This window comes from Drosophila simulans, chromosome 3R (genome assembly GCF_016746395.2).
Source record: "Drosophila simulans strain w501 chromosome 3R, Prin_Dsim_3.1, whole genome shotgun sequence".
In the NCBI taxonomy this organism is placed as follows: Eukaryota; Metazoa; Arthropoda; class Insecta; order Diptera; family Drosophilidae; genus Drosophila; species Drosophila simulans.
In genome coordinates this window covers 25,156,690-25,177,615 of record NC_052523.2, presented here as the reverse complement: position 1 = coordinate 25,177,615, position 20,926 = coordinate 25,156,690, and the positions used below count along the sequence as shown (strand labels likewise).

Below are 20,926 nucleotides of genomic sequence, written 5' to 3'. Positions count from 1 at the left end.
ATCGAACGCATTTCAATATACCATAATGCTTATTTTATTTATTTAACTTACGTGTGTAGGGGCGGATGTTAGGTTAGCGTTATTAAGTAAAAACCTATATTAATAATTAAAAACAAGGACAAATGATTTTTGCAAAAAGTGCACCAAAATACCAGGACGAGAGTTACATAATTGTGACATACAATTAACCCATTGAAATTGAAGCAAGTATCAAAATAGACAAAAACGGGTTGACCTATTAATATAATCAAGGACTGACAAATAGAGCATTTTAAAAAACACGTCTAAATAAAAGGAACCCTATTCTATTCTAGCCGGCACTATAATCTATGACTTATGAACCTATAGCTAAAATACTATTGAAGCGAGCATATGTCTCGGTGAGGGCAGGTCGATCTTTTCGTAAAAAAGAAACAGCTAGCTCCTTCATATCAAGTATAAGATCAAACGTTTCCAAAAAGCCATTGACTCAAGGGTAATCATTTCACCTTCTTATCTTAGGGAGGAATCACGGCCGTACATAAATGGGAATCTATCGTCGCTTCCGACCTTTCTTATAGCCCTTGCCATACCATCCTGCCTGTGTTCGCGCCAACTTCCGTGGAAAACTCGTGCTCAGCTGCTGTCTTCGCTTCGCCGTTTCCGCCGCTGCTATGTGTGCCAAGGATATATTCTCATCGTAGTCATCGTCGTCGTCGGAAGTTGGACAGCACTCGCAGACCACGAACCGACCGCTCCTGGCCCGTTTCTTGTGTTTGCGCTGACTGAGGTTCCAACGCCGATAGAACTGACACTCCAGCTCCGCATACCGATCAAAGCAGAAGAAACAACTGGCAGCGGATCTGTTCATCGCAAAGTTCGGCACCACCTGCGAGTTCCAAATATTGAGATCCGCTGGTGGGGGGATCAGGATGCTATGCAGACCAGAGTACGCATACTTGGCATCGTGCCAGGTGGGTAATTGGCGAAGCAGCTCCTCATCGTTGTTTTGTCTCAACAAATCCACCTGGGCCAGCTCGCTTTCCTCCTCCTCTTCGTTATCATTCTCTGTGCCGGATTCACCATCACCCTCGCTCTTTATCTGTATGCTGGACGACTGAGAGGCAGGTGGCAGGACCAATTTGGGCTCAACAAAGGGTGTGGACAGTGGTGCTCCAATTGGCACCAGCGGTGGCAGCTGAAGCGGCTCTAGTCTTGATTCAGTTGGGACCGCAGACAAACTTTCCGCATGAGTTTTTTGTATGGCGACTAGTTTTGGCAGCTCTGGAAAACCATTGCTCGGCGTTTCCTCCGTCTCTTCTTTGAGAGAAAGTGGTTCCAGCTTTGGCAGCAGCTCCAAAAGTTGCAACTCCTGCTGAAAATTGGTTTCCGGGCACTCTGATTTCTCCAGCTTTACTTCAGTCTCTATTTTAATGGACGACTCCAGCGTGATTAAGTCCTTCTCTGTTTTAACCTCCCCATTTGTTTTCACGTGCTCAATCTTAATTTCCTCGTCCTGGCGATTGAGGGGCTTGAATTTCTGTCGGAGCTCCAGGTTAGTCTTAACCCTTCGACCATTTTTGATGGGTGTGCGAATGCGGGGTCCCTTGCCGATGGGAAGATCGCTGTAGTTAAAGCTACAGCTCTCGCTGGAGATAGTTGAGTCTTGCGTTTCCTCAGTGGTAGTGGTAAAGGCCTCCTCTTCGTCGGCATTCTTCAGCAAAGGTTGTGTGAGCGTGTGCAGTTCCTCGGGCATCAGAAGCGAAGCATGTGCGAAAATTGGATCCTTCTCTTTCGTGTAAACGGGAACGGGAATGTGGAGTAGATGCATCAATTGAGCCATCACCTGATCGCATTTCCCATTTATCTTTATGCTAGCAATCGCATCCTTGGGCGTCCACTGCAAGTTGACCACACAGATCTTTGCTCGTTGGCGGGCAGGCCGGTCCATCTGCCACAGCCAAGTGTACTTCTTGAGAACCTTGAGACTGGAGCCCAAGCAGAGAATCACATCCGCTCGCTGCGCATTGGCAGTGGCTCCCGCCCAGTTCAATGGCCACTTGACGTTCCCCCGCTCTCCGAAGTGCACAATGGTGTCGTACAAAGGCTCCGAGCAGCGATGGCATAGGCGGTGGGTCTTGTGGCAATAGCGGGCGGTCATCTCCGTGGTGTCGAACTGGCGCCAGTAAACGCTGTTCGGTCGGCAGTTCTTGCACACCTCCACGTACATGTTTCCATGGATTTCGGACAACGAATTTCTCGGTAATCCGGATCGCAAGTGCAGGCCATCACAATTCTGGGAGACCACGTGATGCAGCAATCTGCGGCGATGCAGTTCATAGAGTGCCATGTGCGTGTAGGTGGGATTCGCGCTGGATAGATCATGCTCGCCGATGTCCTGGCCCTTTTGGAGCAGTGTCCATATTCCCTGGCTGCCGCGATAGTCCGGAATCAGGGCTGCCGTGCTTATACCGGCTCCCGTGTAGCAAACTAGATGCTTAGCCTGCGAAATGATATTGGCCAATTGCTCCACCTTCGCCTCGATCACGTGCGGCGCATCCTCGCGTTCCACAACCCGCTCCTTATATATCTCTACCCGCTCCTTGCGCTTCTTGGTCGTCTTCACCATGTCCGGGTGTTTCTCCAAAAACTGTCGATCTTCCGTCGAGCGCAGGGAGTCGCATTTTCGCAGTATCATCGAGACCTGGAACATTTTCATAGATTAGCATTGGCTTGATAGACGTACATACATGGCTTAATATATAGATCGTAGTTTATTTTGTAATAACTTAAGGGTTCTTTCTTTTGGACACTAAAACATAATCAAAGATTGGAATTTGACATGAACTTTTGTAATTTAAAAACAAACTAAATTGGAACCAGCTCTGCAAGCGTAAAAACACACACACAGGCGCACTAATTACCCTTCGCATGGCATCCTTGCGTCGTCGCTTCTCGTTATCCTTCTTGGCAGGATTCATCTTGGCCCGCGTTATGTAAGACTGCGCCACGTCCATCTCCTGCTTGGGCTCCATCTCCGTGTGCTGCTCCTGCTCCTGGTCATTTTCCTCGCCCAGATCCTTCTCCATGATCCGGCACAATTGGCAATTACATATGCGGGGACAAGCCAAAATGCGCCGCAGACAGGAAGGGGAAATTGTTATGTGGAATCCTGCGCAGGATGTTCGCTTACATCTTATTCGCCAGGCGGATTCAGACCTATGGTCATTGGTAATTAACAATCCAAATCCAGCGACGACTTTTGTTTTGTAAATGTTTCTTTTTTTTGGGAAAAAAAGGTAAACAACTATCGATGACTGCATCGATATATTCGACCTATCGATTTCGTAGGAATAACTCGCTTCCACTTAGCAGAGATTCTAAATTAATCGGACTGTTAACTGCTTTAAAATTTAATTTTTAATGTATTTAGTAAATAATTTATATAATTTTACAGATCCAGATGTAATAATTTAAAACGTGGCCAAAGTTCGGGTTATCCAGGCTAAATAAGGATAGACGCGAGTGTAGATTCCGGGTATTCCTGGTGACCCACAGGACAATCCGGCCGACGTGATTCCCACAACTACGTACATACAGGGATATTCCCGGTGGTACATTAGCAAAGGTCCTCCCGAGTCGCCGTTACAGGTGTCCTGGGCCATCTCGGAACCCACACAGAGCTGGTTGTTTCCATCGAATCCTCGAGGGAACTCCTCCAGCTGCCGGGTAAGCAGTTTTTTGCACACCTATACGGGAATAATATATTTATTAAGGTAATAGCCCAAGCCATCTTACTTACCCCATCTCCGTAGCGCTGCAACTTCACCTTCAGCAGCTGGGCGGATGGCTTCAGCGCCAGGCCAGTGCTTCCCCAGCCAACGGCTATGAAGGAGTCGGAAAAGCGTTCATCCTGGAACGGCAGACATGCTGGATGCTTATATAGGTCAAAGACCACAGCCTCTGTCAGTTTGACAAGACCTATATCGTGGTAGAACTCCGGATCTTCGTAACCCGGATGGGCTATATACCCTGCAACCGTATAATCTCTCGGCGCCGCATCCTCATCCAACGAATCGAAGTCAAGTTCGCCCAATCGAACAACATTCACCTCTCCCCTGGAAAAAGTAAGTTATTGATTCCTAACTTAAACAGCGAAAAACCTCCACTTACCTTTCCGATTCCAAGCAGTGAGCTGCGGTTAAGACGGACCGCTCGCTAATCAGAACACCACCACAAAACCAGTCGGTACGGCTGCTCGGATCTGGGCGGCGCCCCAAGCGGGCCATATGCGGAAATTCCCTGGGCTGGGCCGGATGACCACCGACGATGAGCGGCGTGTAGCTCCTGCAGTTGTCTATGATCCGACTCTCAATCGAAGCTCCGGGGAAGAGGAAACTGAACTCGATTCTCTCCTCGAAAACGTTCTTCTTGTATCTCGAGCAAGCTGAAGTTGGAAAAATTGGGAGTTTTATTGTGATAATCCAATATTGATAAAAAAGAATAGCTCACATTAGTGGTCAATACAGTTTTGTAATAGGAACTATACCCATGTTGTGGCTATATACTTGATCATTCAAATCACTTGCAAGGCTACTTTTTGTCAACTTACATCCGACAACATCCATATTCAGCTGCTGGCCAAAAACACATGCCAGCGGAACGATCAGCTGGGAGAACAGCCTCCACATCTTCATCTTCAGGTGGCGATCGGTGATCGACTGTGCTTTTATCCGAACGGGTTTAGCTCCCAATTAGTTACCGATCATCAATTAGCAACGGAAACCCCAATGCAGGTAAGTTTAAAGCGGGTAAAAGCTAATAAAATCCCCGCTCTTTTTACAATTATTCCACAACAACAAAACGATTTTGTTTATACTTTTTTATAAGTGGGTGAGCAAGTATTACGCTGATCTTATTTATATTGTACCTTACTGGGTAAAGGTAAAGGTTATTTAAATACTAATATATTACATAAACATAAAAAATATATTTGAAAACTACTACGTCTGATAGTAAGGTTATCTTTTCTAATTTAAATCTATTTTTTGGCCAGTTGCTGCTTAATCCAGTCCAGGTAAAAGTGCACCCTTGTGTACATGCCCGGAACATCAGGTGTGTCGCAGGCCACTCCGACGGATGTGATACCCATCACATGGTACATGCACGGGTGCTCATCGTGGCATATGAGCACCGGTCCGCCGGAGTCGCCGTTGCAGGTGTCCTTGTGCTCCTGGGATCCGATACACAGTTGGGTGGTGGCATTGTAACCCACGGGGAACTCATCATTTCTATCCGCCGTGATCCTGCAGTGCGTTCCATAGTTAAACAGCCTTACCTTCTGCAGTCTCTTGTTTTCAGTTCTCGGAACGCTCCCCTGCTGACCCCAACCGATGGCTATAAAGGAGGGTACCGATCGCCCATCGTCGAAGGGCAGACAAGCAGGTTGCTTGTACTCGTTAAAGATTACGGGTCTACTCAACCTCAGCACGGATATGTCATTGTACATTTCCGGATAGTAGTAACCGGGGTGAATTGTGAAGTACCTGACGATGAAGTCTTCGGGATCTGCGTCGTCGTAGTTGGTGTCGAAATCCAAGTCTCCCAGGCGCACGATGTTCACTGAACCTCTGAATTGGTTCCATATTTGCTTTTAAAAACATAAATATTATTAGGTAAGAGTACTTACTGTGGGGAATAGTGGCAATGGGCTGCGGTGAGCACGTGCCTGTCGCTGATGAGTGTTCCTCCACAGAACCACTCCACTTGGCCCTTGTAGTTTCGATGTCCCAGGCGAGCGGCATGGGGGAACTCCCTGGGCAAGGCGGGCTCTCCGTCGATTATGTGGGGAGAGTTGCTCAGGCATCTGTCCAGGGTCTGGTAGATCGGACCAGCCTCGATCGGGAAGCTAAACCCAGATATATCCTCCCAGAAGCTATCTTTATTCACCAGACAGGCTGTGGAGTGCTATAATCTCGTAGAGGGTTTTCTATTGAATAATTTAGAGAACCCACTTTTTGCCAGAAAAGGATTCAGTGCCACCACCACTTGGACCAGAGTTTCCAGAAGAACAATCGTGCCGGAGATAGAACTTTTCATCGTGTGGTTGGCTCGGCATTAAGTGAATGACTAGAATCATAATTCATAATCATTAGTACAATCTCCTTAGGATAATACATAAATTCCCTGAGAATCAGCGTTGATTTTCCAGTTGAAGTAATCAATCAATTTTCTGCGGGATTTCAATATTCTTGGCTTGACGACGATTTTCTATAAAATGTTAGTGAATAATACTCAATCAATTCAGCTTTATTTTTCATTTACTATTGTTTACTCATTTTGATATGCTGTGCACAGAATTGTGAATATCAATTCTAATTTTTGGCTAATTGCTGCTTAATCCAGTCCAGGTAGAAGTGAACCCGTGTGTACATCGCCGGAAGATCGGGTGTGTCGCAGGCCACTCCGATGGATGTGATACCCATCACATGGTACATGCAGGGGTAGCCCTTGTGATAGATGAGCACCGGTCCGCCGGAGTCGCCGTTGCAGGTGTCCTTGTGCTCGTTGGACCCGATGCACAGTTGGGTGGTAGCATTGTATCCCTCTGGCAGCTCATCATTCCTATCCGCCGTGATCCTGCAGCGCGTACCATAGTTGTAGAGCTTTACTTTCTGTAGCTTTTTGTTCTCCGTCCTGGGCACGATCTCCAGCTGACCCCAACCGATGGCTATGAAGGAGGGCACCGATCGCCCATCGTCGAAGGGCAGACAGGCCGGATGCTTGTAATCGTTGAAGGTTACGGGTCGAATCAACCGCACCACGGAAATGTCGTTGTAAATGGCGGGGTAGCTGAATCCGGGGTGCGCGGTGAAGTCCTTCACATCGAAGTCCTCCGGCTCCGCATCGTCGTTGTTGGTATCGAACTCCAGGTCCCCGAGGCGCGCGATGTTCACTGATCCTCTGAAGAGATGCCATAAAATATTTACGATTTAGTCTAGGAATTTAGTGATAAGAATAGTACGGACTGTGGTGAGTAGTGGCAATGCGCTGCGGTGAGCACATGTCTGTCGCTGATAAGTGTTCCGCCGCAGAACCATTCCACATCGCCCTTGTCGTCTTTATGTCCCAGGCGCACAGCATGCGGGAACTCCTTGGGCAGAGCGGGTCCTCCGCCGATGATGAGCGGTGCATAGCTGGTACATTTGTCCAGGGTCTTGTAGATAATCGGTGCGTTCTCGATCAGAAAGCTGAACTCGGACGTCTCCTCCCAAACGCTTTTCTTGTAGGCAGTGCACGCTGTAGAGTGCAAACGTCCATAACAGATCTTTCGAACAATGATGCACTTACTCCTGGCTACATCCGGATCCTGGGCTGACGCCCATGCGACGAATAGAACCAGCAATGCTGCTCCCAGCTGGACAATTTTGGCGAAGATCGCGCTGCTCATCGTGTGGCTACCTCTACGTTTAGTCGGCAACTAAAATGTTTATTTATAAACAAAAAGCCTCTCTTTTAAACCTGCCAAAGTGCAATCTCCGCAGGAGAGCAAACAAAAAGTGGGAAAAGCCTCGATTTTGTTGATAAGACATTATACACTAATATTTGCTCTCGGCTTACGCAAGCAGAAAATCAATAGAAATGAAAGCCGGTTTGATGGCGAACATGATGAAAACAATATGTTCCGGCATTTAAATATTTACAAATATTGAGTAGGTAATATAAACCATAATCATAACAAAATTGTTGCATTGTCACGACTTTAAAGCAAGTGAAAAGTTCTTCGGAAATGAAAACCTGAAAATTTCATTCAAATCCAACAATATCCAAACCGGTTTGCTCAGCAAGCCCAGATGCAAATGTTTATAGCCGGTGGATTTACAATCATTAATTAATAACTTGTATATTTCTGGCTTTCTCAGAACCCAGACCAGGGTCTCAAGTGTAAGAGATTAGACGAATTTAAAAACAAACAAGCCGGTTCACTGCGTCTGCTTGGCCAGTTCGCCCTTGATCCAGTTGAGGAAGTAGTGCACCCGCGTGTAGGCACTTGGAATGTCGGGCGTGGAGCACGCGATGCCGGCTGAGGTGATGCCCATTACGTGGTACATGCAGGCGAGATCCTTGTGATAGGCCAGCACTGGACCGCCAGAATCGCCGTTGCAGGTGTCCTTGTTGTCCCTTGATCCGATGCACAGCTGGCTCTTGGGCTCGTAGCCATTGGGCAGCTCGTCATTCGCATCCACACTGCTGACACACCGGTCCTTATAGCCCTGGAGCTGTACCTTCAGCAGCTTCTTCGACTCCTTCTGGGCAAACTTCTTCTGGCCCCAGCCGATGGCGATGAAGGACTCGTGCTGCTCGCCGTCGTCGAAGGGCAGGCAGGCAGGATGCTTGTACCTATTGAACTTGACCTCGCGATCCAGCTGAACTATGCCAATGTCATTGTAGAGCTGCGGGTTCTCGAAGCCAGGATGTGCCTTCAGAGCGAGCACGCCAAAGTCCTCCGGCTCCGCGTCATCCGTGTCGGTATCGAACTCCAGTTCACCCAAGCGCACAACGTTGACCTCACCGCTGGATAAATATATAGAAATCTGTTCGATTACAATGGAATGGAAAGTAACTTTGAGATATGAAGAACTTACTGTTCGGAAAAGAAGCAGTGAGCCGCTGTGAGCACCAGGCGATTGCTTATCAAGGTGCCGCCACAGAACCACTTTATTTCATTGTTAGTTTTCCGATGGCCGAGGCGAGCGGCAAATGGAAATTCCTTGGGTTCAGCCGGCGTGCCGTCCACAATCAGGGGTCTGGATCCATGGCAGGAATCCACTGTCTCGTAGGTAATGGGTGCATCGGTAAAAAAGAAGCTGATGGCCACGCGCTCCTCGAAGACAATCTGCTTGAACTTCGTGCAAGCTGAAGGGAATGTTCATGGTCAGTAAGATTATAGTCACCCTCATATCACTTACCAAGCTGGGCAGCTGGATCCGGATTTTGGCCCTGAACAAGGCTGCTGCTGAGTGAAAACACCAGCAGTAATATCAATTCTAGCAATTGCATGGCCATCCTATTGAACTGCAGTGGAAGTCGATCGGCCGGCAACTGATCTGATCGAAGCTAATCAGCTACTTTTCAATTGCGCACTTCGGAGACGATGCTCTCCCGGCTCAGCTGGTTCTATTCTATATACAGTAGGAAGCACGGACTGAGATTCCTAGATCACTTAGCTATCTATTTAGGTTTTCCCAAAGAAAGTCATTCATTGTTAAATTTATATTATAAAATGTTCAAATAATCATTCAAAACCGGAAGTAACTGATGTCAGATTGTAGACGGGATTGTTAGTTGATAACTACTGTACTAGATGGAAACCAGTTTGGCTAAAATATGCTGAGATAATTAGAGTTCGTTGGCTTAACATTTATATTAATGTTGGTAAATTGTACAAAGTTTAACGATCTATAGAATAAATACACCTAATTGAAGTGAATGCCCGCTGAATTGAAAGCCAGCAGGAGCCGCATAAAGTCGTCTATGTCCATGCTTCTCGCACGTTTTGCGGCCATGTCCTGTTCCTCCAAGATACTAATGACCTTATCCTGCATTTTGAAGTCGTCTTCAATGGGCTAGGGAAATTCAAATTGCAATTATCTCGCTAATCATACTCTTCCCAGACTTACCTCATTCCTGAGTGAGCGATATAGCTTGTAGTTTTTCTCTAACATCTCCAAAACGGAGGTCACCTTAAAGGTAGCCGCCAGCGTTTTATTCTTGCGCAGGAAGGCAATACGGGTGAGTCCGTCCCATTCGGTGAAGTTGACCGGCGGCGGTGGGTTCTTCGGCTCCAGCCGGACCACACTGCTCTCTACCTTTGGTGGCGGCCTAAAGTTGTTCTTGCCCACCTTCATAAGCATGTCCACGCGGGCCAGCAGTTGGGTATTGATGCTCAGGCGACAGTAGAGCTTGTCACCCGGTTTGGCCACCAACCGTTCTGCGAACTCACGTTGGAACATAAGTACGGCGCACCGAAAAAGTGGTCGGTGGAGCAGCAACTTGAAGATCAGTGGCGAACTGATCTGATACGGCACGTTGGCGATGCACAGATCGAAAAAGGGCAGCTCCGCCTTCAGGAAGTCTCCGATCAGCACCTGCAGCTTAGGCTGCAGCGGAGTGGCCTGCACACGCTTCTGCAACTCGGCGGCCAATCGGGTGTCAATCTCACAGGCGATCACTTTCTTGGCGCGCTCCAGCATCCGAACGGTCATGTTTCCGGTTCCAGGACCGATTTCCAGCACCACATCGGTGGCTCTCAGAGCGGCCTTTTCCAGCATGGTGGTTATCACTAGCGGATTCTTCAGGATGTGCTGGCCAAAGTCCTTGTTAAAAACGATCCCTATAAATTAAAAATATGTGGGTTTAAAATACGTTTCTTGGTTTGATTTGGTACCGACTCACCCTGTTTTTGCACATCATTATGAATCCGGCTCTTCTTTTCCTTTGTGACCTTGGGCATCTTGTCTAGCACTCGTTTTTTGTCTTGAAAAATTAATAAATCGCACCAAATATTTATTTGTTTTGGGTTTGCTTCTTCTTCTTCGGCGGCAACATGTGCACTGCTAGCTAACAGCCGATAACACATCGGTCGAAGCGATAACTTTCTTGTTAACAGAACATGTTAACCGCAAGCTGTAGGCGCCCATGTTAACAGAAATTTTAAAGGACCCTGTAATGTTAGTAACAAATAAGAAACTTATTTCAAAACGTGCAGCATAGCAAAAACGTTAACACTTTAACCCTCAGTAATGTTTCCTTTTCTGTTAATCCTTACCGGTTATCTTAACATTCCCGTTTCGCAGACTGCAGTTCTGTAATTTTCAAATTTAAACAAAATCAGTTACATTTTTCATAGGTGTTACCTCTTTATTTATTAATTAGTTTTCACTTAATGTTATAAATCAATTTTCTTGTTTCCAATTTGCTTTCTTTGGTTATCTTTGCACACATCTGCTCGTACCATTTACTTAGTAGCTTCTTTAACATTCAATTACGCTCACTTGCCTGCCTTGGTAATCTTTCCATTTTTTTGTGTTTATTTAATAGCTTTTTTACAACATATCAACTGTTGACTTTCGACTTTACCGTTACAGTTATTTATCTCTTTTTTAAACATAACTTAAACCTTATTTATGCCGTGTTCTTCTCAGTTGTAGTTTGTTTTTTCATCTGCTTTGTAAATGTGCCTTGTGTGTTTGCTTTGTGTGTTGTTTTCTGAATACTTTTGTGTCTATGATTATTACTTTGCAATGATTCCTAACCTTTGTCTCCCACTTTGTTGCGCTTTAGTTTTGTACGCCGTTCCATAAATAATTCTGTATATTTTCTTAGTAGTTTGTGTGTAGTTCTGCCTTAGATCAGTTAACAATTTTCGGGGATTCCGTTTAATAATCCATTTAAGTATCTAAGATGCGAAAGGTACATGAAAAAGTTGCACATATGTAAGTGGGTGTGAGTTTGAGTGTTTGCTTGAGCTGCGCGGCTCCAGAAAAAGTTAGCTAAGCTGGATCGGGTGAGTACATTCAGAGTTCAGAGTTCAGATTTCATAGTTCGGAGTTTAGTTGAAGAGCCCCTTTGGCAAGCCATGATATACATATATATTCACTATAAGTTTCGGGGTAAGTAGGTGGAGACAACGGGGTCGCGGGGAGCGTTCAGCTTTGCGTATTCGGTGAGAGCTTATAGCTAACATTTTTGGTTGCACATTTTCCTATAAGTTTTGTGTTTTTTTTTGTCAGGTTACGGTCACGCGATTTGTTCTAATCCCTCATCTGTTTCTCTCCCATTAAATGTACCTCATTTTTGTTTCCTCTGCTTTCCGTGCTTGACCAGCAGCGATTGACCTATTCCCGATTCCGATCCTGATACCTATCCCGATCGGGAATCTATACCTATGTTCATATGAGTTTATCTTGTTGGCTGGAGTTTTGCTTGTTTTTATACTCTTTGTTTAGTTTAAATTGAATACGCGCCTCTATCTTTGCAACGGCCTCTGAGCGCATTGCTTAAAAAATTATTCATAGCTTTCAACATTTGCCTATACTTCTTCACTTCGTCCTTAATTTCTTTGGGTTTTGTTTGTGGTTTTAATTTATTTTTTTATTTCTCGTGTTTTGCTTGTTTTTGGTAAAATGCGTTCTTGAAAATACTTTGGGTTAACATTTAAATTGTAAATGGGTAACTAGCGCTTACGCTGGGCTTGCTATTTCACAAATATTATTAGACACTGGGCGTTATTATTACATACAAATGTGTGTTTATGCCTGCCTTTGCCTTACGATTTTTATGTTTAGTTAACAACGCTGCTTAAAGTTAATAAATCATCTGTTATCCTTCCTTTGCTTGCTATTCCGCCTTTGTTTTTGTTATTTATTAATGATTTACTTTAGCACGATTACTCGCTCGCTTTGGTAGACGGAAATCGAAAAACAGAAACAATTTCGCCACTCGAAATTTGCTATGGAGTAAATAATAATCGTAACAACATTCAAGGGATACCAATCAAATTTATGCTAGATTTGAATGCAGTAATTGCGAATAGAACTTAGCTTGAGTCTTTGGCTTTAAAATCAACACATAAAAGTTATATTGTTTGTCTCCTATCATCCTTCACTTAATTTTGTTCGGACTCTCCTCAATTACGCTAAATGTTTCTCATTTGTGTGTATTATATATGCATATGCTTTAGTTTCACAATTTATATGGTTCACATATATATACTTTATATATATGTTTATGTATATATATAATTTGTTTGTTCTCCTCCTCGTTTGCTTACGGACTAAACACGTTTTGTATTCATAGTTTGTTTAGCATAAATTAATATGAATTTTATAGACATTCTCTTTGTGGGTTTAGCTTTACCTCTATGATTAGTTAGCTTTACTTTCTTTTTCCATTTTGTTGGTAAATTGTATGCGTTTGTATTAGGGCTTTTTGGCTTCATTTTGTTTTTGTTGGTTTTTGTTTTTTTTTTTTTGTTCGTTTTATAAATATTCATGTTTAACAATAAGGTAACTTTAAAATAATATCGCTTTAATACTTGAGAAGGAAGTTGTGCAAGATTTCGAATACGTAAAACAAATGAAACTAGATCCGTGTGGTCGCATGTATTGTGTGGTGTTTGTGGTACAGACGGCACATTGCGGCTATTGTGTTAGAAATTCCCTTGAGATTCGCTTGGAGCAAGTGCCTCGCCTCCCGTAAATAGAGCTCTGCTTGGATGCTGTCGGTCTGCGAGTGCGAAACTTGAGATTCGGCACGTCAAACAATCAATAAATAACTAATAACAAAATGCACTCAGCCACTGGGCATTGACTAGATGGGTGGGGGTATCTCTACTTCCTTCTTTCTTTTCTTTTCTTTCCTTTTCTTTTTTTTTTTTGTTGGTTTCTGTTCTTGGGAGCTTGGCAAACAACATAAATGAATTCCAACAGGCGTGGAGCTTGAAGCAGGGAAAGGGGTTTTGGGGCTTGTGCGCCCCAAAGTTCAATTTGAAGCTAGCAGTTTCGACAATTGGCACTGGTAGTTGGATGCGGATGAGTGATCTACACACAGGACCGGTAACGAAACGAGGACGAGCATCACGACTACGGCTGGAAACAGACAACAATGGGGGCGGCGAGTGCGCCGGGGAGTTACGGGAAATGAAAATATTAGACTGCTTTCGCTGGATGACAGCTCGTCGCGATGGCGATCTGGCTGGACTTGGGCCACCCCCCGATCCGACCGGGGCTCCAGACGACCGCATCGCAATCCATCGAACTGAACTGGTGAACATGAACTGCGATCGTTGGGCCTTAGTAGACTTTGCGCTCCGGTCCGAACTTGGGATTCACGAACGAGAAGCCGGCGAACTCGTCCTGGTTGATGCAGCGCACCACCTCGTTTCCAATCGGTGTCAGCACTGGATCCTCCTTGGTGAACTCCGCATCGAAGTTGTTGGCATCGCGTGGATTTTTCTGTGGGTCAAATTAATATTGGTCAAGTTTTTCTATATATAATTTAGCTTACCATTTTCGGTCGGAATGGTGGCTTTATGTTGCGCTTCTCCAGCTCCTTCCAGTCCAATTTGGCGAAAAATGGATGCTTGCGTATCTCGTTCTCGTCGCCAGTGCAGCCAAGTCGCTGCTCCGGATTCTTGGTGAGAAAACCTGAGGATGAAAGGAAAGAACAGCAAATATTACTCATACGACACGTCAGCAACTTTCTAGTAAGTAATGCGTGAGTAATGCTGAGTAAGAAAGTAGATTAGCATAGCGGGAGTCTCACCCTTTAGTATGGAGACTGCCTCGCGGGACAGCCAAACCGGATAGAGCACATCGTCGTGCATGATGGAGTCGAAGAGCTCGTCCTCGTTGTCGGCCTCGAACGGCGGCTGGCCGGCCATCATCTCGTACATGAGAACGCCCAGCGCCCACCAGTCGACGGAGGCGCCGTACTCCTGCTCCTTGAGGATCTCCGGGGCGATGTAGTCGGGGGTGCCGCAGAAGGTGGTGGTCAGCATGCCGTTCATGATGCCCTCCTTGCACATGCCGAAGTCGGCCAGCTTGCAGTGACCCTCCTGGTCGAGCAGGATGTTGTCCAGCTTCAGGTCGCGGTAGATGACGCCGTGGGTGTGGAGAAACTGCAGGGCCAGAGTCACCTCCGCCGCATAGAAGGCGGCACGCGAGGCCTCGAACCGACGCGCCTTCTGTATCTGGAACATCAGATCGCCGCCGTTGACGTACTCCATCACGAAGAACAGGCGGTCCGGGGTCTGGAAACAGGAATGTAACGCAGTCAGGAAGGGATGGTTGGCGGCCAGCGCCAGGATGCGCTTCTCTGTCATGGTGCAGTCGACGTCGTCGTCCTGGATGATCGCGTCCTTCTTAAGCACCTTGATGGCGTAGATCTCGTCGGTGCCCTTCTTCTCGGCGAGCATCACCTTGCCGAACGAGCCCTTGCCCAGCACCTTGATGAAGTTGAAGTCCAGCAAGGAGCACTTGCCCGGACGCGTCTCTCCAGTGGCCCCAACGCCTCCAGATCCGGTCACCGCCAGGCTCATGCAGCTGCTGCTATTATACCCGCTGGTCAGCGTCGTCGTCGATGTGGCCAGGCTGTCCACCGACAAGGCGCAACTGCGAAACGACTGCCCCGGAGCACCGTCGCCATCGGCGCCCAGGGATGCCCCATAGTTGTCCTCGCCGCCCTGCTGGTTCAAGTACTTAGAGCGGCGCGGCTGCTGCTTGTCCGGCGAGATGCCCAGCGAGCTGAGTATCTCGGCCATCTGCTTCGTGTTGATGCCGCACGTGTTGGCCACGTTCTTCTGGCACCGCTTGTGCACGTTCATCCCGCAGGTCTCGCACTGCAATCCCTGCTTGATCAGGCCGTAGAGCAGGGATCCGCAGTGGTCGCAGAACGTGAACCGCTTGTAGCTGTGCACCACGAAGCGGTGCGGCACATTCACATTGAACCTCTGGCCCGCCGGCACCACCTCCACTTTGGCTGGCTGCTGGAAAGGCTCGCGGTTAGATCATTATGATCTGGCGGGGATATCCCATTGGCACTTACCTCATCTCGCATGCCCGGACACTTGGACACCACCGACAGGTGACATTTCTTATGTACAACTAACGTGCAGACTAGAGTTTTCGGGAAAGAGAAACCAAAGGCGAAATCATTAGTATCCAAACTGGGCACTTGGTGCTTCTTCGATTCTTCAATGGCAGAGTGCAGGCCAGTGAATCCAAGACTCTATGAAAATCTATGAGCTCGGAAAGAAGATCGCCCTGATGCACAAAACGAGCCATCTATCTTTTCTATCAAAAGATAGAAAGCTCTACAAATCAATACTCTTTTTCATTTGAAAGTCAATAAATGAAATGATTTCATAATTTCAAACTAGTAAATGCTGTTTCAGGGCGATTTCCTTCTTAGCCTAAACTCTAGACATACGAATGTGTATATTTACAGGATTTCGTTTAAACTAAGCTCGTTGAAACATTCAGGGTTAGACACAAAGTCCGCCATCGTGGCATTCGACTCGGATTGGGAGCAATTCGGCTCGGGATCCTTCTCGAATGCCACGATCTAGTGGACAGTAATTAGTTGATAAACCGTCGACTGTTTCTTGCTGTGCAGTGTGATTGATTATTCACATGTTGGTCAGTGGAGTTAGGTTGTGCTTGGTCTGTGTCTGTGCTCTAATTTTAGTGTTTCGTTTAATCACAACATTTAGATGCTTCGTGCCAGAGATATTGATATTGGAACCAAAACTACTTGGAAGAGTGAGAAGTGACGAAGGCAGCCATAAAAGCAGTTCAGTTTGTTTATGACAATGATTTAAAGTAAATATCCTATATAGTATTTCTATTCTTATTCGACCCCATAGAGTATACTCTTTCTGAACCCTTTAAGAACCAAAGAGAAATTTATCGTGCATCATGAAATAGATTTAAAAAGATGATATATTAAACCAATGATTCCAATTCTAAAGAATTCGAGTTTTTAAGTTTAGTGACATTGGTTTCCAAATATAACTGATAACTGTCTCTTAAAACTAAATGCTGAATAAAGGTTCTAAAACCCAGAGACTGGGATTAACTATAGCATGCATGATTATCATATGGAATTGAGTAAATCTGACGGACGGACAAAGTAAAGAGGTGTATGTGATGAAGACTATATGTAATTCTAGACCTATAAAGAATATTCTGTAACCCCGATCGGAATGGAATCTGATTAGTACTGCACTCCCTTTAAACGTGTGTTTAAAATGCAATGTGATGGGAACGAGGACGGGACCATCCAGATCGATTTGACTTATGGTGCAGTGGGACAGTGGACAGGACCTGTTCCGACTCAAGCAAGTGATGGATGCATTGGACAATGCCGAAGGCTGGACAATCCTTTCGGAGTATGATAGAATAGTACTGATAGCATTACTGATCTCAAAATGCAGCCAAAGAAACCCAATGGCAGCCACATCAACAGCGACAACAGCAAACAACGAACGAACAACGAATAACGAACAACGAACGTAACAAGCAAATGCAAAGTGATATGGATTGGATATAGCTTGTCGGGGGCTCATCCTGGAGCTCCGAAGCGCCAGAGCTGAGCTGCTCTGGTTTTCAATTCCGTTTAGTCTGAAGCAAAACACATACCTTGACATTGATAGCCTTGTTTACCAATTCCCCTGCAAAAAGGCAAGAAATTCCATGGCTATTGTATGTATATATATTTTGGTAACTGAATGATTTGTGGTGTGTGTTTCTTTGGTGGTTTGATTTGATGTGGTTTGGTTTGGTGTGTGCGAGTGTATTACTTTCAATGGATGAGTGTCGCCGTAAGAAATCAAGCGTAATGAGATCGTGATCCCCAGATGACCCCAGCAGCCACCCAAGCAGCATAATAGCCCACCGGAGAGACCAGGTTAATGCCAATGGATGTAGAGAACCAAGGAAACTAAAACCGCATAAGAATGAGCCACCCAAAGGAGCAAAGATGTGAGCCCAAGTAGAGCGATGATGAGTGATGAGGAGTGGTGGTACATTAAGAACATAGAGGTAATAGATCAACCCAAGTAGAAACGAACCGAATCGAATCGAATCGAAACAAATCAAAAGTAGGTCGGATGGTGAGAGGTGTGTGTAAATCAGGTCCCAAAACTAAATGCATGTTCAGATTAATCACTGCGTATACAACTTAGGATGTACGGAGATGTTTCAGCCCTTAAGTGAGTTCGTTACGAGAGTTGTACGATCATGTGTGCTCGGCTCCACTTACCAGATAAACTCCCGGCAATGCGAACAGAAGGTGGGTTGACGCAAAAACGTGGCCATGAACTTGTGCCCATTCACCTGGTTCCAAGCAAACGAAACGTATTAGTTACGTTCATTCTCAACTGCTTAAATGGATACCCACCTGATGGACCCGACGACGCATGGCACCGCGACGTCGGTTGAATCCGGCGCGCTCTTTGAACTCCTTGTTAACGGCCACAGTGTGCTCCACGACGGCCTCGGCTTTGGCTTTATCTGAAATCAGATGGAATCGATCAGCATTCGCTAGACTTTTTTCAGATCTTCATTTCGGTACGTACCCGTGCGATTCTTCAGCTCAATGATGACGTGAATCTTGCCCTGCGGCTCCAAGTTAACCTGTGAGGTTTCAAGAAGTATAAGTATATGGATTCGTAGACATGTAGCTACTATATGTTCGAAACCCACCCATAGATCCTGCACAGGCGTCTCGCTCTGCATGAGGTCCTCGAAGGAGATGATGCAGTTGGCCACAAAGTCATCCGGCGGCAGAGCGGCATCATGAAAGACGGTCAAGTTGATGTTGCTCACATTGGTCACGTCGTGGACGAACTGCTCGTTCCAAACAGGATCGAATGTCTTTGGCCGTGTGGTGGCTCGATCTGTGGGTAAGAAAAGAACCAGGTAAATAAGTAATAAATAAAGCTAGCTGCCAAAACCTTTAACTTTTCACCCTTTTAAGTATGCAACACTTTTGCTAGCTAACTAATCTTTGTAACTATCTAACTGACTTTAGTTTCCTAACCATATCAGAAGTGGGAGGTAACTTACCGAAGTGACTCTCGTCGACATCTATGGAGACATAGGGATCGATGAGCTGCTCGTCGGCCAGTTTGCCGAAGGTGAGGTTGTGGCGCTTCTGGAAGTCTGTGGGCCGCAGGCCGCTCGCCTCGCACACCTTGATCTGCAGCTTGCCCGTGAACATGGTCGTGCGATCGGTGACTGTCCTGTCCGGCTGTACTAGATCCTATTGCTGGTCGTGATCCTGCGCCTGATCCGGCTGCTCCTCGGTCCTCCGTGCGATGTCCTTGCGTGTCTGTGTGGGGAGCAGCGGTGGACCACTCGGCTTGTGGTGGTGTGCGGCTGGCTGGTGATCCTGATCTGCAATCGGATGAAGAGCAGTTCGAGATGGGTTAATCAATCGCCCGACTGCCACTCGCATCTTTCGCTGTGGGCCAATGTTGGCGTAGGTCATTGACACTCATGAATGGCGTATGCGGTATACTCGATTCACTCCCAAGGTCGATTAAGCCTCGCATCGATGGAATTTGTGCACACACATATCTACGCCCACAGCAGCGGTCAAAATAGTAATGACATGCTAAAAGAATTTGCACTATATATAATTATTTATTTCCTTAACGATGCGTATTAACTGCGTAGCAGTTCAATAAACAATTTCAAATGCGATGTGTATTCAGTTCTACGTTTCTTGGATAATAATATTAATAATTTTGCTATTATGATTCAAAATGTTACTGACTTATTCTGGGTTAAATTGGAAAAATTCATGATTCACAGACAGAAATGTACATTCATTTTTGCAAAACGAAAAGCTGTAGCTTACAAAAATATAAATTCTTTTCATTGTTTATTATTCAACACTACTATTTTGGCCGCCACTGTGCTTCTGCCCGTTTGTGTGTGTACATTAGGCAATCGCTCAAACGACAACAGTCCGTAGAACAAAAGTCGAAAATAGTGCGCGACCATCATCTGCTATGGTAATATTTCTAGCGTATAAATCATTCCAAGGAGTGCAACTTTGTTTATTTCACAATTCCACAGATTGTTGTTCAGTGTACACTAATCTCGCCACTAGTCTAATGCGCATCCAATTGGGATACAAAGCGTTTTCTAATTGGCAATTTGGTGGGAACAAGTACATACTTAGTTGCCCTTTTTCTTCGCACACAATCTTGAGTACTTTCAGTGTCGTTTAGCTTTGATTACATATAATGCCATTGCTTGCTCACTTTTTTATGCAAATTCTTTGTGTGCATGTATGGCACATATACACACACTTTCACACACATATACACGCGTAGTCAACTTTTTTCCACAGATTAAACAACAAAGAGAGAACAACAAGAATTTCTAATGCTGCCTCTCACTCGCACTTCTACTACCCACCAATACACGCGCGTCTCACGCCCACTCCAATTGGAAACACCTGACGAAACGCCAATAAGTGCGCTCAATTAACTAAACGTTTGGCTAACCCGTCCAATTGGAAAATTTGTAATTTTCTAATTGGTGAAAACGAAGGTCTTCCAGCTGGCAGAGTTGCCGTACTGTCCACCTGTCAGCCTGACACTGACGACCGCAGTGTTGGTAAACATACGAAATGCCCACTATGTTCGTAGTTCAAATATTATATTTTTTGTTTTTTAAATTGTACACTAAGCACATTCTTTGACTATAAGATACACGTTTCGCTGACATTTTTCGCTTCACAATCAAGCACCACACACGGAGTAATATTTAGAAAGTCCCATCGATGGATTTTATATATACCACTCTCTTACTTTCTTGCTCTCTCTACTGTTGGTATATAGAAAATGTTTACGGATTTATATGAAAAGTTATTGAAACGCTTCGTTGCAATGTTTATACAAAATGGGTATGCACGACAACAAATAGGCAGAAAATATTGCAATCAACAATGAAACAAAAAGAATGAAATAATTCATCTGCGCGCGCAGGAACTTGTATATCAGAGAAAAAGTGTTCAGCTATGTGTGCGAAAAAATTAAGGATGCCTTCACACTAGCGCACACACACACACGCTCGACATATGTATGCGCTTATACACACACGCACGCACACAGTTACACGCACCCGTTTGCACAGCGTTATAAATTGATTGGTTTTCCCAGGCAATTTCCTTGGTTTTCCAACGAATTCGAACAGTTTCACAAAATCACAGTGTCCAGCATTTTCCGTTGCATTGCTGGGTAGTTTTCTTATTGGCTTTAAAACTGTTTCGCGTATTACTATTGATAAAAATGTTCACTTCACTCCAATTCTTATTGGAAAAACGTTAGCGATGTGCCAAGGTGGGCGATACCTATCGTGGGGGTGCCACA

The 20,926-nt window shown here is 45.4% G+C and overlaps 7 protein-coding genes across 11 annotated transcripts; all 7 read right to left on the bottom strand.

Moving 5' to 3' along the window:
* Nucleotides 1–10: 10 nt before the first annotated feature.
* LOC6730001 (NAD-dependent protein deacetylase Sirt7) lies at nucleotides 11–3,315 on the bottom strand. Its single transcript, XM_002105259.4, has 2 exons — nucleotides 2,904–3,315; nucleotides 11–2,683 (listed from the first exon to the last, which is right to left on the bottom strand). The coding sequence occupies exons 1-2, from the start codon at nucleotides 3,300–3,302 to the stop codon at nucleotides 533–535; spliced, it is 2,550 nt and encodes an 849-aa protein (XP_002105295.3). The 5' UTR covers nucleotides 3,303–3,315; the 3' UTR covers nucleotides 11–532.
* A 93-nt stretch (nucleotides 3,316–3,408) lies between these two features.
* Nucleotides 3,409–4,725, bottom strand: LOC6730000 (serine protease snake). Of its 2 annotated transcripts, none has more exons than XM_016177737.3 (4): nucleotides 4,592–4,725; nucleotides 4,153–4,426; nucleotides 3,782–4,097; nucleotides 3,409–3,728 (listed from the first exon to the last, which is right to left on the bottom strand). In XM_016177737.3, exons 1-4 carry the CDS (start codon nucleotides 4,674–4,676, stop codon nucleotides 3,453–3,455), a joined length of 951 nt encoding a protein of 316 aa, XP_016036767.1. In that variant the 5' UTR covers nucleotides 4,677–4,725; the 3' UTR covers nucleotides 3,409–3,452. The 2 variants fall into 2 exon arrangements, with proteins under 2 accessions (XP_016036767.1, XP_039151380.1); XM_039295446.2 differs by having other exon boundaries at nucleotides 3,411–3,728; nucleotides 4,492–4,654.
* A 173-nt stretch (nucleotides 4,726–4,898) lies between these two features.
* On the bottom strand, nucleotides 4,899–6,078 carry LOC27206197 (venom protease). Its single transcript, XM_039295610.2, has 3 exons — nucleotides 6,028–6,078; nucleotides 5,669–5,946; nucleotides 4,899–5,609 (listed from the first exon to the last, which is right to left on the bottom strand). Exons 1-3 carry the CDS (start codon nucleotides 6,076–6,078, stop codon nucleotides 5,021–5,023), a joined length of 918 nt encoding a protein of 305 aa, XP_039151544.1. The 3' UTR covers nucleotides 4,899–5,020.
* A 192-nt stretch (nucleotides 6,079–6,270) lies between these two features.
* On the bottom strand, nucleotides 6,271–7,567 carry LOC6729999 (serine protease snake). The gene is made up of 3 exons (XM_016177736.3): nucleotides 7,330–7,567; nucleotides 7,008–7,278; nucleotides 6,271–6,942 (listed from the first exon to the last, which is right to left on the bottom strand). The coding sequence occupies exons 1-3, from the start codon at nucleotides 7,427–7,429 to the stop codon at nucleotides 6,354–6,356; spliced, it is 960 nt and encodes a 319-aa protein (XP_016036765.1). The 5' UTR covers nucleotides 7,430–7,567; the 3' UTR covers nucleotides 6,271–6,353.
* A 237-nt stretch (nucleotides 7,568–7,804) lies between these two features.
* LOC6729998 (venom protease) lies at nucleotides 7,805–9,120 on the bottom strand. The gene is made up of 3 exons (XM_002105256.4): nucleotides 8,949–9,120; nucleotides 8,625–8,895; nucleotides 7,805–8,553 (listed from the first exon to the last, which is right to left on the bottom strand). The coding sequence occupies exons 1-3, from the start codon at nucleotides 9,043–9,045 to the stop codon at nucleotides 7,962–7,964; spliced, it is 960 nt and encodes a 319-aa protein (XP_002105292.1). The 5' UTR covers nucleotides 9,046–9,120; the 3' UTR covers nucleotides 7,805–7,961.
* Nucleotides 9,121–9,378: 258 nt separating this feature from the next.
* LOC6729997 (probable dimethyladenosine transferase) lies at nucleotides 9,379–10,610 on the bottom strand. Its single transcript, XM_002105255.4, has 3 exons — nucleotides 10,435–10,610; nucleotides 9,660–10,372; nucleotides 9,379–9,605 (listed from the first exon to the last, which is right to left on the bottom strand). Exons 1-3 carry the CDS (start codon nucleotides 10,490–10,492, stop codon nucleotides 9,456–9,458), a joined length of 921 nt encoding a protein of 306 aa, XP_002105291.1. The 5' UTR covers nucleotides 10,493–10,610; the 3' UTR covers nucleotides 9,379–9,455.
* Nucleotides 10,611–10,873: 263 nt separating this feature from the next.
* Nucleotides 10,874–20,905, bottom strand: LOC6729996 (protein kinase C). Of its 4 annotated transcripts, none has more exons than XM_016177735.3 (11): nucleotides 20,679–20,905; nucleotides 18,609–18,938; nucleotides 18,246–18,439; nucleotides 18,119–18,176; nucleotides 17,941–18,053; nucleotides 17,803–17,876; nucleotides 17,181–17,212; nucleotides 15,586–15,656; nucleotides 14,305–15,523; nucleotides 14,047–14,186; nucleotides 10,874–13,994 (listed from the first exon to the last, which is right to left on the bottom strand). In XM_016177735.3, the coding sequence occupies exons 2-11, from the start codon at nucleotides 18,760–18,762 to the stop codon at nucleotides 13,833–13,835; spliced, it is 2,217 nt and encodes a 738-aa protein (XP_016036764.1). In that variant the 5' UTR covers nucleotides 18,763–18,938; nucleotides 20,679–20,905; the 3' UTR covers nucleotides 10,874–13,832. The 4 variants fall into 4 exon arrangements, with proteins under 4 accessions (XP_016036764.1, XP_016036763.1, XP_016036761.1 ...); XM_016177734.3 differs by having other exon boundaries at nucleotides 14,305–15,526; nucleotides 20,679–20,904; XM_016177732.3 differs by lacking the exon at nucleotides 20,679–20,905 and adding an exon at nucleotides 19,971–20,153 and having other exon boundaries at nucleotides 14,305–15,526.
* Between the last annotated feature and the right edge of the window lie 21 nt (nucleotides 20,906–20,926).

Coding starts and splice junctions, on each gene's coding strand:
- LOC6730001 (XM_002105259.4), bottom strand. CDS start 3,302: ATGCAGTCATCGATAGTTGTTTACCTTTTTTTCCCAAAAAAAAGAAAC. Junction 2,684..2,903: donor GCAAGGATGCCATGCGAAGG/GTAATTAGTGCG, acceptor AAAATGTTCCAG/GTCTCGATGATACTGCGAAA.
- LOC6730000 (XM_016177737.3), bottom strand. CDS start 4,676: ATGAAGATGTGGAGGCTGTTCTCCCAGCTGATCGTTCCGCTGGCATGT. Junction 4,427..4,591: donor GAATATGGATGTTGTCGGAT/GTAAGTTGACAA, acceptor TTCCAACTTCAG/CTTGCTCGAGATACAAGAAG. Junction 3,729..3,781: donor TGCAGCGCTACGGAGATGGG/GTAAGTAAGATG, acceptor ATTCCCGTATAG/GTGTGCAAAAAACTGCTTAC.
- LOC27206197 (XM_039295610.2), bottom strand. CDS start 6,078: ATGAAAAGTTCTATCTCCGGCACGATTGTTCTTCTGGAAACTCTGGTC. Junction 5,947..6,027: donor TTCTGGAAACTCTGGTCCAA/GTGGTGGTGGCA, acceptor ACGAGATTATAG/CACTCCACAGCCTGTCTGGT. Junction 5,610..5,668: donor CATTGCCACTATTCCCCACA/GTAAGTACTCTT, acceptor GAACCAATTCAG/AGGTTCAGTGAACATCGTGC.
- LOC6729999 (XM_016177736.3), bottom strand. CDS start 7,429: ATGAGCAGCGCGATCTTCGCCAAAATTGTCCAGCTGGGAGCAGCATTG. Junction 7,279..7,329: donor GGATCCGGATGTAGCCAGGA/GTAAGTGCATCA, acceptor TGCACTCTACAG/CGTGCACTGCCTACAAGAAA. Junction 6,943..7,007: donor CATTGCCACTACTCACCACA/GTCCGTACTATT, acceptor GCATCTCTTCAG/AGGATCAGTGAACATCGCGC.
- LOC6729998 (XM_002105256.4), bottom strand. CDS start 9,045: ATGGCCATGCAATTGCTAGAATTGATATTACTGCTGGTGTTTTCACTC. Junction 8,896..8,948: donor GGATCCAGCTGCCCAGCTTG/GTAAGTGATATG, acceptor CATTCCCTTCAG/CTTGCACGAAGTTCAAGCAG. Junction 8,554..8,624: donor CACTGCTTCTTTTCCGAACA/GTAAGTTCTTCA, acceptor ATATTTATCCAG/CGGTGAGGTCAACGTTGTGC.
- LOC6729997 (XM_002105255.4), bottom strand. CDS start 10,492: ATGCCCAAGGTCACAAAGGAAAAGAAGAGCCGGATTCATAATGATGTG. Junction 10,373..10,434: donor TAATGATGTGCAAAAACAGG/GTGAGTCGGTAC, acceptor TTTAATTTATAG/GGATCGTTTTTAACAAGGAC. Junction 9,606..9,659: donor ATCGCTCACTCAGGAATGAG/GTAAGTCTGGGA, acceptor GAATTTCCCTAG/CCCATTGAAGACGACTTCAA.
- LOC6729996 (XM_016177734.3), bottom strand. CDS start 18,762: ATGTTCACGGGCAAGCTGCAGATCAAGGTGTGCGAGGCGAGCGGCCTG. Junction 18,177..18,245: donor CGCCTGTGCAGGATCTATGG/GTGGGTTTCGAA, acceptor GAAACCTCACAG/GTTAACTTGGAGCCGCAGGG. Junction 13,995..14,046: donor CACCATTCCGACCGAAAATG/GTAAGCTAAATT, acceptor TTTGACCCACAG/AAAAATCCACGCGATGCCAA.